The sequence below is a fragment of the Ostrea edulis genome, chromosome 9, assembly GCF_947568905.1.
Source record: "Ostrea edulis chromosome 9, xbOstEdul1.1, whole genome shotgun sequence".
In the NCBI taxonomy this organism is placed as follows: Eukaryota; Metazoa; Mollusca; class Bivalvia; order Ostreida; family Ostreidae; genus Ostrea; species Ostrea edulis.
The window spans coordinates 36,860,496-36,874,040 of record NC_079172.1 but is presented as its reverse complement, the minus strand read 5'-3'; the positions used below and the strand labels follow the sequence as shown (position 1 = coordinate 36,874,040).

General features: G+C 34.1%; 1 protein-coding gene and 1 pseudogene across 50 annotated transcripts in view; one reads left to right on the top strand and one right to left on the bottom strand.

The window, feature by feature from the left end:
• The window catches only part of LOC125659436 (leucine-rich repeat-containing protein 15-like), a 615,079-nt gene that overhangs the window by 427,341 nt on the left and 174,193 nt on the right, over window positions 1-13,545 (bottom strand). For 45 of the 50 annotated variants that reach the window (XM_056149051.1, XM_056149061.1, XM_056149041.1 and 42 more), the window contains one exon: window positions 12,737-12,808. The exons of the other annotated variants lie outside the window; for them this stretch is intronic. In XM_056149051.1, coding sequence (XP_056005026.1) covers window positions 12,737-12,808 — 72 coding nt within the window. The remainder of the gene's footprint in view (window positions 1-12,736; window positions 12,809-13,545) is intronic. 50 annotated transcript variants of the gene reach the window in all.
• LOC130050119 (uncharacterized) lies at window positions 325-1,363 on the top strand (annotated as a pseudogene).

Sequence of the window (13,545 nt, the reverse complement as noted above, 5' to 3'; positions counted from 1 at the left end):
TATAAGTACGCAAGAGAACGTACACATCACGTAAAAGTACGCGAGAGAATGTACAAATCACGTATAAGTACGCGATAGAATGTAGAAAGTACGAATGATTAAATTACTCTCGAGATAAAATACTTATATTTTCCCGTGTTTCGATAATATAGCGGGAAAATGTTGTATTCACTATTTGTATTCAAATGATATAACCTGTATAGTGGCATGATCCATGGAATGGTGTTAAAGTTCTGACCAATAGAAATGTTTAGTAAGGGGTTTTAAGAGCAGGTTTTGTTAATGTAATCACATCTAGTCGCCGATCTGCACGGGTTAAACGAAATGGACGACGAGGCCGTTCAAAGACAAAATCAACCAAACTTTACAGCATGCGAATAATGATAATTCTCTGAGAAGCTTTTCAGAACTTTGGGACAGCAGATTATCAGATGTGCAGAAAAGTATTAACAATAACCAGAAATGTATAGCTGAACAACATGAAGCAAAATTCGAAGAAGTTCTGTCTGACAGGCATAAATTCAAGAAAAGGGGAAACGAAGAGCAGCACAAGCACAAGTCAACAATAAACTCAAGGACGCGAGTAAAGAGCTGGAGGATCACAAGGTGGAAGAAGCGCAACAGAGAATAGCAGAAGGTTTGGATATCGTTAAGAATAGACAAAAATTAACCAGGCTTACGGATTCGTCTGAGGCAGGGTGGAGAGTTGTCAATGAATATGTGAAAAATCCAATCACATCGGACTCGAAGGATGAAAAGAAAATTAACAAGGGTCAGGCGAAAGCGGAACGAAACGTCAAGGACTCAAAACGACGCCGTGAAAAGTATCGAGAGGCCGTGCCACCTTATCTAAAGCCGGATTTACAGTCAATCTCTACAACAACGGGAATCTGGAGATCGGGGCACTGTTACCGCTGTAACAAGATGGGACACTGGAGGAAAGATTGCACAGAAAAATTGAAAAAGAATAAGATAAGTGAAAATTTTGAAAATGGTAATCATGGCAATTGAGAAAAATGTAGGTCGATGGCGTTCGATAGGAGCAAATAGCTTTGTTATTGACGTTTTAAACTTTGGTTATAAGATGCCTTTGGTTACTACACCGGGACATATTGAATTGAAGAACGACAAATCTGCAGTTAACAATGAGCAGTTTGTGTCCAAAGAAATCAAAAAGATAGTAGAGAAAGGTTGTATTCTGAAAGTAAATAAAAATACCAAGGACAGTAAACCCGTTGGCGGTAGCAGGTAATAAATTCAAACAAAGTCTGGTTTTTGACTGCAGGCGTGTCAATCCACATTTGTTTAAATTCAAACACAAGTACATCTATGAGGATACCACTACGTTTAGATATTTTTTTCAATCGGGTTATTACCTTTTTGCATTTGATCTAAAACGTGCGTATCATCACATAGTTATGCATGAGTTAGACAAAGAATATTTAGGTTTTAGATGGCACGACAAGAAGGTAACAAAATTGTTCTGTATTTAGATGACGGAATAGGGGGTTTCTCAAGTTTCACAGATGAAAAGGTGGTTAGTGCTAGGTTTCAAGCTCACATTGTCATGATTTTTTAAAATCAATTTTATGATTCATTACTTTAATGAATAACACAAAACTATTTAAAAGCAATTTCTTCAATATGTATATACCCAGTGTGTCTATGGTGAGCACAAATCTATATATGGCATTTTCTCATGGAATAATGTTTGTTCACTTTTTTTCGCATTGAATTAGTTTTTTAGAATTAGTTTTTGTACAAAAATATACCAATTGCTAATCATGGGTATGATGCATGTGACCCCAATTTGCTATTATGTATGGGCTTTATCTATTCTATGAAGTTTATTTGATGCGCATTAAAGTTTGAAAATTTTAATTCAAAATGTGCAGTCAGGGTTTTTTAAGGGTCTGTATGGGGTCGAAATAAGGTCCCATTCCCAATGCTAAAAAGCAGGTATTTTCCCCAATTTTTGATTTGAAATTCGCAAGCAGGGTAGCCTAATCATTCTTAAATCTTCTTCACAGGCCCACAGATTACAAGTTTGCTTCAAAACTGTTAAGTAAACCTAATTTTTGGTCTCTGCTTATTTGCATGAGGTAAGCTTTAAGCAAATTGAACATGTTGAAAGTTAGAAGGAGCCCAATCATACCTTAAGGTATCACACCGGTAATTGTCCAATCAAAATGAACTTAGTCAATTGTAGTTCCATATATTTAAAGAAACATTTTTTTCCTTGCGCGATTTTTCTCATTTCTTCATCTTTTCTCTTAATTTTTGTACCCCTGATTAGGAAATTTTGTGTAATTTGTAAAAATAACCAAGTGTATACAAAGGAACTATATTCTGTTGGTAGCTGAGGCTACTTCCTGAGGTGCACTCCGGCTGTTTACACACATGTGAAAAACATGTGGATTTGAGGGTAGTCTTGTTTCCGGGTAATTTATTTTCAAAAATGCCGCGTAGGGTATCGTTTTTCTGGTGTCGGCAGACGAGATAGGTAACATAGAACGTGTCTGACTGCGTTATTCGGCATCAATTCTGCAACTGATTTTTAATGATTTTTTCCCCTCTTTAGTAATATATAGTGAAAATAATTACCGGTGTGATACCTTAATGCACTATGGATTGTTTTTCTTCCTATTTTCTTTGAATGAAACATTTTTTCCCAATATCGATCAAATGTCGCTCTTTTTCCCCATTGGAAAGGCCCAGGCCTTTGAAATCGTGACCTTAAAAACCCGGCAGTAAAACCACCATGTGAACAGGTCATAACTATTATTGTAAAGTTACATAGATGTGTACATAAGTATTTTTGCTAGATATGATGTTCACAAAGCTTAATTAGTTTTTTAATTGCTGATTAGATCACTTTAGTGGGTAAAAGGATTGATAAACTAAAATTTTGAATTTTTTAAAAAAGCTAAGAGACAGATGGAAGAGCTTGATACATACCATAATACAGTCTATCATAACATGGGTGCATGAAAATCAGGTTCTAGGGCAGTTGTAAATAGGTAGAATATTGATGATTCATGTATGTCTTATCTGGTACATGTAAGTTGTAACACCCTCTCAATTACTGTGCATTGTGACAAAATTAAATAGTGCATGTATATGAAGTGCAGTGGTTCCATTGAATTTGAACAAATATTGGTACAGTTAGTAGTGGTCCATGGGGATTGGGTGGGGTCACAATAGGGGATCAAAGTTTTACATGCGAAATATATACATGGGGAATCTTTAAAGAATCTTCTAAAGAACTAGCTGCAGAATTGTAGCTCTTTGAGAAGATATTGGGACAGATCAGAAAGCTTAAGATCAACCTCTTATAACTATCTTTGATTTACGTCCCACCCCTCAAATGACAGTTGCATGGTTGAGTCCCTATATCACTCCATTCCTGCATCACCGACTCATAGATTTAATGTTAAAAATTCTAACATATTTTTCCACTATACTTGTTTCCTAACATACTTTCCAATATTCTCTGAACCCACATATGACCCAAAAAAACTCACAGCTTCAAGTGATGTTGATGTAGCCATATTAGGTAACCAGTCAATTTGAACCCAAGTTCATTTCCATACTCATACTCATTTTGAAACATAATGTCTGTGTGAACTCATGTCCCCACAAATAATTTTAGTAAAATATTTTGGATGAAATCATCCCATTTCGGTTAGATACTTATTATTCAAATAGGTTTGAATATTGAACTAATCTCATAGCTTTCTTATGGTCCCTATTCCAGCCAGCCTTTTTTTTTTACACTAAACTATTGAAATGGAGTGTAAGGGATCAGACTAGGCTTTTATAGCATTATCAATTTTCAAGAGCTTTAGAAGAATTGTATAATTTTAGGTCACTTGAGTAAAGTAAGGTGACATTTTTTTAATTGGTCTGCATCTGTTGTAGTCCGTCATCATTAACAATTGAACATTTTAAAACTTTTCTATAACTACCATTCAATTTTTTTCAACTTTAGAATCAAGCACCTTTAGGATAAGGGTAAGGTAAATTGTAAATTTTACGACTTCTGTTCCCCTGGGGCCTTAGGGGTGGGCCAAGAACTTCCAAAAATTGACCAATTTTCATAAATCTTCTGTACAACCGCACATGTGTACAAAAATCTAAATGCATAGTGATTGAGAGCAGGAACAACCACAAAGGGTTTTAACTCAATCTATGCAAACTGGTATACTGTATAATAGATTTATTGATTGATTGAATATTGTTTAACGTCCCTCTCGCGAATTTTTCACTCATATGGAGATTTCACCATTGCCGGTGAAGGGCAGCAAAATTTAGGCCTTTATGCTCGACGCTTACGGCCTTTGAGCAGGGAGGGATCTTTATTGTGCCTTTGGTTCATCCTAGTGAATGTCCGAACTTTGCTAGGTATCATTTAAAAATCACAACAGCAGGGCCAAGGTGAGTCAGGTGAGCGATGTGGTTCATGGGCCTCTTCTTGATTTTGATATTTGTACATATATTATTGGTATGAGAAATGGAACTCTTTTTTCCTTTTACCAATACATGCATTGTCGTATGGATCTATCTTTGTTGATTATTTGATCAAAATTGGTTAATATGTTTTATTGTAGTAAATTGACCATGGGATTATTCATATGGGATACCTAAATTTCACATGGATAACCAGTGACTGATTCTTGATTGTCAACATTATCATCAAACAGTTAAAAAATTACAAACTATTAGGAACGATAAAATTCCTTGAATAGCGACACATTTTTTATTTTCATCTTTTTCTCAAGGAGAAAAATCCCTTAAAAATAATTCCTAGAAAGAAATTATAAAAGATGTGGCTATATATGTGACCCACCTGATCTTTATTTTTCTGCAACATATTCAAGTGTGTGTTTGTCACTTGTATGGTAAGATTCATTTATGGCAAGAGCTGGTATGATGTCTTGAGTTGGAAAGCACCTGAATACACTAAGAACAGTTTTCTATGGAGCGCCAAATTAACAAACTCAAATATATGAAGATATCTTTAATAATTTGAAGATAATAGGAGTAATAATGGAGAAAAAATCTAATACAAGTGGAGGATATAATAATTACATTAATACTACTTCACTGCTAATTATGGTACTACTCATGTTAGAGATAGTGATTAGAATGATGGAATCATAAGAAATAAAAAAAAATGCCATAGCAGTGTCGTGCGAAATATTTGTGAAAAGGAAGAATATGCGGGGGTTGTTAGATGTTGAACCCTTTGGATGTGTCAATGAATTTGTGAACAGCTTATAAAACACATACATGTATTAAACAAGTGCCTGTGTTATAAAACGATTTCGTTATCCAGATTGGATAAATTTCTATCCCCGTAAAGTATTTGTTACAATATACAGCATACGAAATAAAAGGAAAATACCTTTGAATGCTTTAGTCTACCTTTCTTGCAATATTCCTTTACTTATACTTGCACAGCAAACAAGTAATTAAAGAATATATATTTTTGTAGTAAAGCTATGAAAACACCGGAAAATGGGCCCGGGATATATTTTCCCCAAAAAGTCGTTTTATAGTATCACTATTTTGTAATTTTCATTTTTAATTTCAATTACACAAAAGACTCCAACAACTTCATTTCCCATGGTCAGCTGTGGTTTGTAATCAACTGATGCCCACACGAACCGCTGGCTGAATAATGAGAATGAACACGGGATTTCTGATGAGTCAGATTGTGAGATTACATATTTCTAAAATAGGTTGACATATTTTCGGAGAAAGAAGAAACCCAGATACAACACGGGTATATCCATTAAAAATGAGGCTCTGCTAACAGCTAACAGACGCACGTCATATTATGATCCTCTGAGCCACGTTCTAAAATCAACCAGTGCACGTAAATGTAAGAACCATACCCATAACTTTTTTTTAAATATTTTTTACGCACAATATCACACTTGCTGTGTAACCTATATTTGTACACTATATTTTCAGTGAACCTATATTGGATCTTTCCATTCAAAGACTCATAAATGTACCCCTCCATATATGTAGTATTTAATCACACGTCTCATTCTGAGTGTAAGTTTCCACTCTCTTTGGATCATGCTCAACGCAATATGTCACGTGTTTTAGACAATTCTGTTTTGGACAAATTTTGAAATTTATATACAATTCCTTGTGAAAGGGATAGAGAGGACTCATTATTCCAGGGAATGATTAAATGAATGAATTTATCAAACGATTGATTGATTGATGTTTTCCGCCACACTCAACAATTTTCAGTTATCTGGTGGTGCCCAGTTTTTATTGGTGGAAGAGAGAACCCAGATACAATGTACCTGAGAAGAGACCACCGACCTTCCGAAAGTAAACTGGGAAAGTTTCTCAGTTTCCGGCACGAGCGGGATTGGAACCCGCGCCGACCGAGTTGAGAGGCCGTGTGATTTTGAGCGCGATGAAGTTATTTTGGTTTCAATACGCTAGAGCTGCAGGTATGTGTTTAACAAATAAATGTCATTTTTTGAAAACACATGAGGACATGAACTGATAAGTTTCACTCTGGCATACGTCATAAAATGTAATACAATCTACTCTCATTTCTATCGACATGTCTAGCCGTTGAAATAGACATACTATATTTATCAAATTCATACATATATTTTTTCACAACTGCATCATATTTATAAGGAAATGACTACCATTACACTTACAATTGGCAAAGATATCGAACAGAAAAATATTAGATATACGATACATACAAACACGTACATACGGCTGGTTTCTGCAATTCATTGTCACTCAAAGTATAAAAACATCCGGACTTGCTTCATTTGCAAACCTTCATGATCCCACTTCAACATTTAATGAATCAAATTAGCTACTTTAACGCATATTGCCTTATATGCATGGGCGGATGTGGGATTCACTTTAGAGAGACTTGAAAAAAATCTGAGACGAGGGGGCAGGTGACAAGTTTTAGGTCCTCGAAAGGAACGGGTAATGTATAAGCGAGCAAAGGTTCCGGAACATCCTATGTTTATTTGTGTTTTATAATGAAATGTAGCATCAATCTCATAGAATCAAGCAGCAATCCAATTTGGGAATAAAACTGCTTCTGTTATCAAATTCCATTCAGTTATATTTGACAACACTGCAGGCTCCAAGTATGTTTTCTATGTTTTCATAGTCAGGCTTGAGTAATGTTCATATCTTTATTCCGAAAGGTTAAATAATTCGACATCAAATAAAGGGTTAATCGGGGATGGACACCAATATTTTGTGCTTATATTCATTGATTTATCATGATTTACCGAGATTCAATATCTTCATGAAAAAATAAATTGATATTTACATCAGTCTTCATGATAACTTTTCTAAGACGCTAGTCATACTAACTAGTTAATTCAATAGATTTAATTGCTCGTTGTCCTGATGAATTTGTTTGCTAGTCCGTAAATAGAACACACATGTAACAAAAACGTCAAACATGATTTATATGGATGCATCTATAACACGGGGACATGCATTACAAAAACTGAGATTTTTAACAAACAGAAATCAGACTTTGAAAAATACAGAAATAAAATTGTCGTCGATGTTTTTTTCAATCGAAACACTTTATTCATCAACGATTTCCCCCTAGCTATATCAGCTAGTGCTGAGATCAATTCTAGACGTCAGTAGTCTCGGGGAGTCAGCTAGTTCATCTGCACGAGCTTTAATGGAGAGTGCTGCATTGTACATGTATGAATTTATTATGAACATATTTTGTCAGTATCAATGTTTTCTCTGAACGTCTTCGATATACATGTTCTAATACTTGTAAGTGGTGTATGTATTACTATATTTTGACACACACCTGCTGATTTTGAATAAATGTTGTAAGTTTTGCTGTATTTGTAACCGGACACATTCAATATTAACTCCTAAAGCGGCATGCAAACGTTGAGATTAAATATTCAATTTCAATACACAGGATGTTTCTGGTATTAAAGAAAAAAGATTTACATTGAAGAGATCGACGGTATATAAGTTATGCATTGAAGAGATCGACGTTATATAAGTTATTTGTGTGCATTTATTTCATTAAATATTTTAATTTAAATCGTATTCTGACAAAAGGACACACAGATGTATATATGAGATGGATCATTACTCGTTATCTTCACTTTTCCATCAATGATATGAAAGGTGAAGATAACGAACAGTGGTGAATCTCATAACTCTTTAAGGAATACAAAATAGAGAGTTGGGCAAATATGAACCCCTGGATATACGATCGGTGGGACCAGGTGCCTAGGAGGAGTAAGCATTCCCTGTCGACCGGTCAAACCCGCCATGAGTCCTATAGCTTGATATATTGAATGCTTAACACTGTTTCCATCCAATTGAGACATTATATGGTGTTGTGAATAGTACAGTCAACGATAAGAGAATGGAAGGTATAACATAATCCAATCATATGATAGCTCATTTTGTTCATGTATGCATACTGAAAGATTTTACATAGTTTGAAAGAAGGTGATGCTTATACCTGTGGTTTTCTTTATTTTTCTTTTCAAAGTTTTTGACAAATTGAAACAAAGTTAGTAATACGTGTATTGTGTAAACAGATCAACAACTCCCATGATAGAATGATTTGTATAACTCATTGAATCTATAATGATGATTATTGTTCATGTACCATTCATTATACAGTACCATCAATTTCTGGTTAAAATTGTATGAGGTGTTGATTTTCAAAAATCCAATTTACAAACGGATATTATCTTTAGTATTTACTACAGTTGGTATTCAATCTATTTTTAATAGTGCTAATTTCACTTTCATTTGGGAAATAAATAGTCAGTGAGATTACACATTTTTAAAACATGATGACTTATTTAATTGACCAGTAGGAGAACGGAAAAACGATACAACATGGGTATCTCCATTGAAAATGAGGCCCTGTGAGCAGTTAACAGACGCACGTGATATCATAATCCTCTGAGTCACGTTCTGAAATCCACCAGTACATGTAGAATGTAACAACCATACCCATAACTAGTTTTTCGTGCACAATATTCCATTTCCTATATATGTTACCTATATTTGTATGCTATATTTTCAGTTACCCTGTATTGGACCTTTCCATTCAAACACACTTAATGTACGCATCGATATCTGTAGCTTTTATTCACTCCGGTCATTCGGAGTTTAGGTTTCCAATCTCTTTGGATCATGTTCCACACGACACGCCACGAGTTGTAGAAAATTCTGTTTCGGTCAACTTTTGAAGTAGATATTCGATTTTCCAAAAGATATTTCTAGCAATTGTTCTCCACGTCTGTTTCATTTACATTTGGATGAAAGGTGAAGATAACCAACAGTGATCAATCTCACAACTCCTATAGGTAATACGAAATAGACAGTTGGGAAGACACGGACTACTGGATATACCAGAGGCAGTATCAGGTGCCTAGTGGTAGCAAGCATCCCCTGTCGACCGGTCCCACCTGCTGTGAGCACTATATCTTGATGAGGTAAACTTAAAAATATGTACTTAAAAACAGTGTGCCAAGAGCGGCCTAACAATAGCTATTGAACATGTCAGACAGCATATGACTCAAGGAATGCTTGTATTGGCAAACTAGATTATTATAACGACCATAGAATTTGCGAAATGCTAACTTCAAACGAGAGTGTTGAATCCCCTGTACCATCAACTTGTTTGTTAGTAGCTTGTCTCAATTTTAAAAAAAACAACTGATCACATGTAGAACAAGCTCTTGCGTATCGAGTCAGTTGAAAGATATAAACAACATATGCAGGTGATAATGAAATATTGCTACATAGATATGAAAAGTTGGTGATAGGAAGCTGAAATCATCCCGTTTTTCATAAAGATGAGTTAGTTTGCCCTTAATATTCATTTTCAATAAAATATCTAAATTCAAAGAAGATGTGAAGAACTCTGTGGCGGCTCTTATTTCGATTTTACAGGGATTGAATCGATGTATGAATGAAAATGATTATTGTTAATAAATAAATCGACAATGTATCTAAATGTCGAGTTGAAGGTCACAGCAAGAGATTGTCGTTTTCTCACTTGGAAGCTTTTGAACAAACTCTGCTTCATAAGAATATGGGGAAATGTCAGCTAACGGAACACAATGCGTACCCATGGGAATACCAACAAACTGTTGGAAGATCTGACCACCGAAGACTACGAAGATCTTTTCAATGAGGAACTCCAGCAAATCAATTTTTGGACGACTGATTACTAGATACGAATATTTCCTTTTTCGTGAAGAAGAAACTGTCTATGATTTTAAAACGTCTGGTCTTTAATCAATCGTAAGGGATGGTCATTAAAAGTGTTAAAAAGTCATACGTTTAGGTGTTGTTGATTTGAGAAATGTTTTGAGATTTCAAATTTACTAAAATTTCTTCAGAATTTTTTGGAATCCATATTTGATTTACACCACTTCTCGCATATGTTGTGGCACAATACGTTTGAAGGTTCTCTTTCACACCTGTTAATATGTTCGTGAGGAGCAAATATAGGGGCTGAATAGCATATTGATTTCATAACGTTTACAATGAAAACAAAATTACGGCAAACACAGGCCCCTGGATATACCAGAGGTGGGAACAGGTGCCTAGGAAGACTTATAACTTTATGACAGACTTTATGAAATTGATATCCTATTGAGGTCTATATTTAACCCTCACGAACATGCCGTTAATATCTAAGTATTTATATATTTTACAGGATAAATCTATGCCGTTCAGCAGACTGACATTTTACTGAATGGCCTGGAAAGGTGACGGAATGTCAGGACCATTCAGTCACTATTATGTAACATTCAGCAACCTTTCAGTTAACGAAATGCCATAGTTTCATCACGTGTTTTATATGTATAATTATATATACGTTGAAGTGTTATTTATTTCCCCATATTTATTCCATTCGGATTCCATTGAAATAGATTTCTAAACATGAAAGAGCTCACTCTTTGTATTTATAAAGTCCGTGTTATATGTTTGTATCTTTCTCTATCAATTATCTTAGAGCAATGTTAGAATAAGGTTAATCTGAATAAAAACAATCACAAACATTACTGAGCAGTCAAATCAATGAATATCTTAGATTTAATCTAAATTCCTTACAAACAAATCATAAATACTGTTTCCGCAGGAAGTGAATGAAAGGTGAATATAATGAACAGTGATCAATCTCATAACTCTCACAGGAATATAAAATAAAGAGCTAGACAAACAACGACTCCTGGATATACCAGAGGTGGGATCAGGTACGTAGGAGGAATAAATATTCTGGGTGATTGAGTTATTAACAGGTAATTGATTTCAGTTTTCTAATGTTCGCCAATGTTGAACATTATTGTAAGTCTACTGTACATGTCTTAAGGATAATGTGTTAAAAATTAAAACAGTGTTATTTTTCAAATTCATTTGAAATTTCATTAAATAATGAAGAACTGTGTCGTTCTTTTTTGTATTCACTGAAATGGAATAAATTTTTCTCATGCTTGGACACATTGGTATATGAAAAAAAGCTTCTTTCGAGTGAAGTACATGTGCACTATATGAAATTAAGAATGAAAATTAGCTGGTTTATTTTGCATTTGCATTCGATTAGCTAGGAAATTGAATTATTTTCACCCATGATATGAATATCACAATGGTCATATAATCATGTCCAACAGACATTTTTCCAATATCTTTTCTTTGTTTATTTGTAACGTTACGATCAGCTTATGTGCACTAGTATAGGACAAGTGAAGTTACGCTTATTTCTGACGTAAATGTACGTCTACAACTACCTGTGAATACCGCCCCCCACACATACACATAAACGTACACTATATCTAGATGTCTACGTTTACGTCTACGAACTTTAGTAAACATGTGCCCTGAACACTAAACATAGGTCTATATTTGTGGTACTTGACCCAAAGAAGATGACAATTTAGTATGAGTGTAAAATTTCGACGGATGTAAATCAAGCAAGCAATCAGTCTATCAAGAATGAAAGGGGAAGATAAGGAACTGTGAATGTATTGCATCTACATGTAGATTGTAGAATATGAAACAAGTGTATAGATAATAACTTATTTACTCATTTTCTTTCTAATGTAAAGAAATTGTGTATTCTAATATTTCAAATATAATAAGCTAATTGAAAAAAGAAACTTTGTTAAGTAGAAGACAATTTTCAAGAACGTGAAAGACATGTACAATATTCATAGCATGATGTTTGAAATGGTAGATGACTGTGATCTTATTGCGTGTGATATATTGATTGAATTATAGATATACCAACACAAAATTGTTGGAGTACATTATGCGAAAAGAACTTTGTTAAGTAGAACACGATATCAAGGATATGAAGGACACATAAAATGTTATTACCCATTATGATTTGTGTGAAATGATGGACAACTGTCATCTGTTAGAGCGTGTGATGCATGTGTTAGTGTATGAGGCACCGAATGAATTTCTAGTTATATACATGTTGATGTGAAACACGACATAATTAATCGATTTAATGATATAACTATATGCATTGAAGATGACATAAAAGAAATAATCAGATGCACTATATATATATAATTGAATAAAAAAGCAGGAATTTATACAGTTCCAAAATATATTTAAATCACTAGCGCTTTCTGGATTTTAACATCCATCCTCAGGTGAATACAAATAATGAATTCATATTATATATAAATATACATGTACTTACAGTTCCGTTAATTTCGTCAATCCCTCAAACAATCCTTTCTGTAACGTTGTTAGTTTATTGCTGTATAGGTGTCTGAATTACAAAGAAAGCTTGATTAAATTATATATATCCATACAATATTGCTTGATTACATTTTGATGTTAACCCAAAACAAAAACAAAAAAACAAACAACCCAAAAAACCAACAGCAAACATTGAAAGCAATTTTAGCTGCAGTTTTGGTGTCGGAATGTTGTCCTGTAAGATTGTGATTGACTATTTTAATAATAGAAGAAACAAGTAAGGTTTATTAACTTTTTTGTTAATATGGTTAATTAAAAAACATGTTCAGAGGCTCTGAAGGAAGCAAAATTACATTATTGTCTTCCCATACAAAAATGAATTCTATGAAAGGCGAAGATATGGACCAGTGATCTGATAACCCCCACAAACAATACAAAATAGAGAGTTGGACAAACACGGACCCTTGAATATACCAAAGGTATATCATGCTATATATTCAATAAAACCGAAATCTTCATTTTGATAGAATACTCAACTTAGATTTAATCTTATCAATTATTATATTCTAAACTGTATAGCACATTTTTACAGCAAAGTGATATTTAAATATAGAGGTGCTAGTGCTGCAATGTTTGCTCTGGATAAATTTGATCTCCGTATATATCAGGAAATCAATAAATAATTCTAGGAGTGGATGAAAGTTAGAGAGTGAATCTTATATTAATGAATGTTATTAGAACACATAAATGCATAAGGAAAGACGTAAAAGAGATTTTTGCACAATTCATTTCCATCATCGCAGTCCA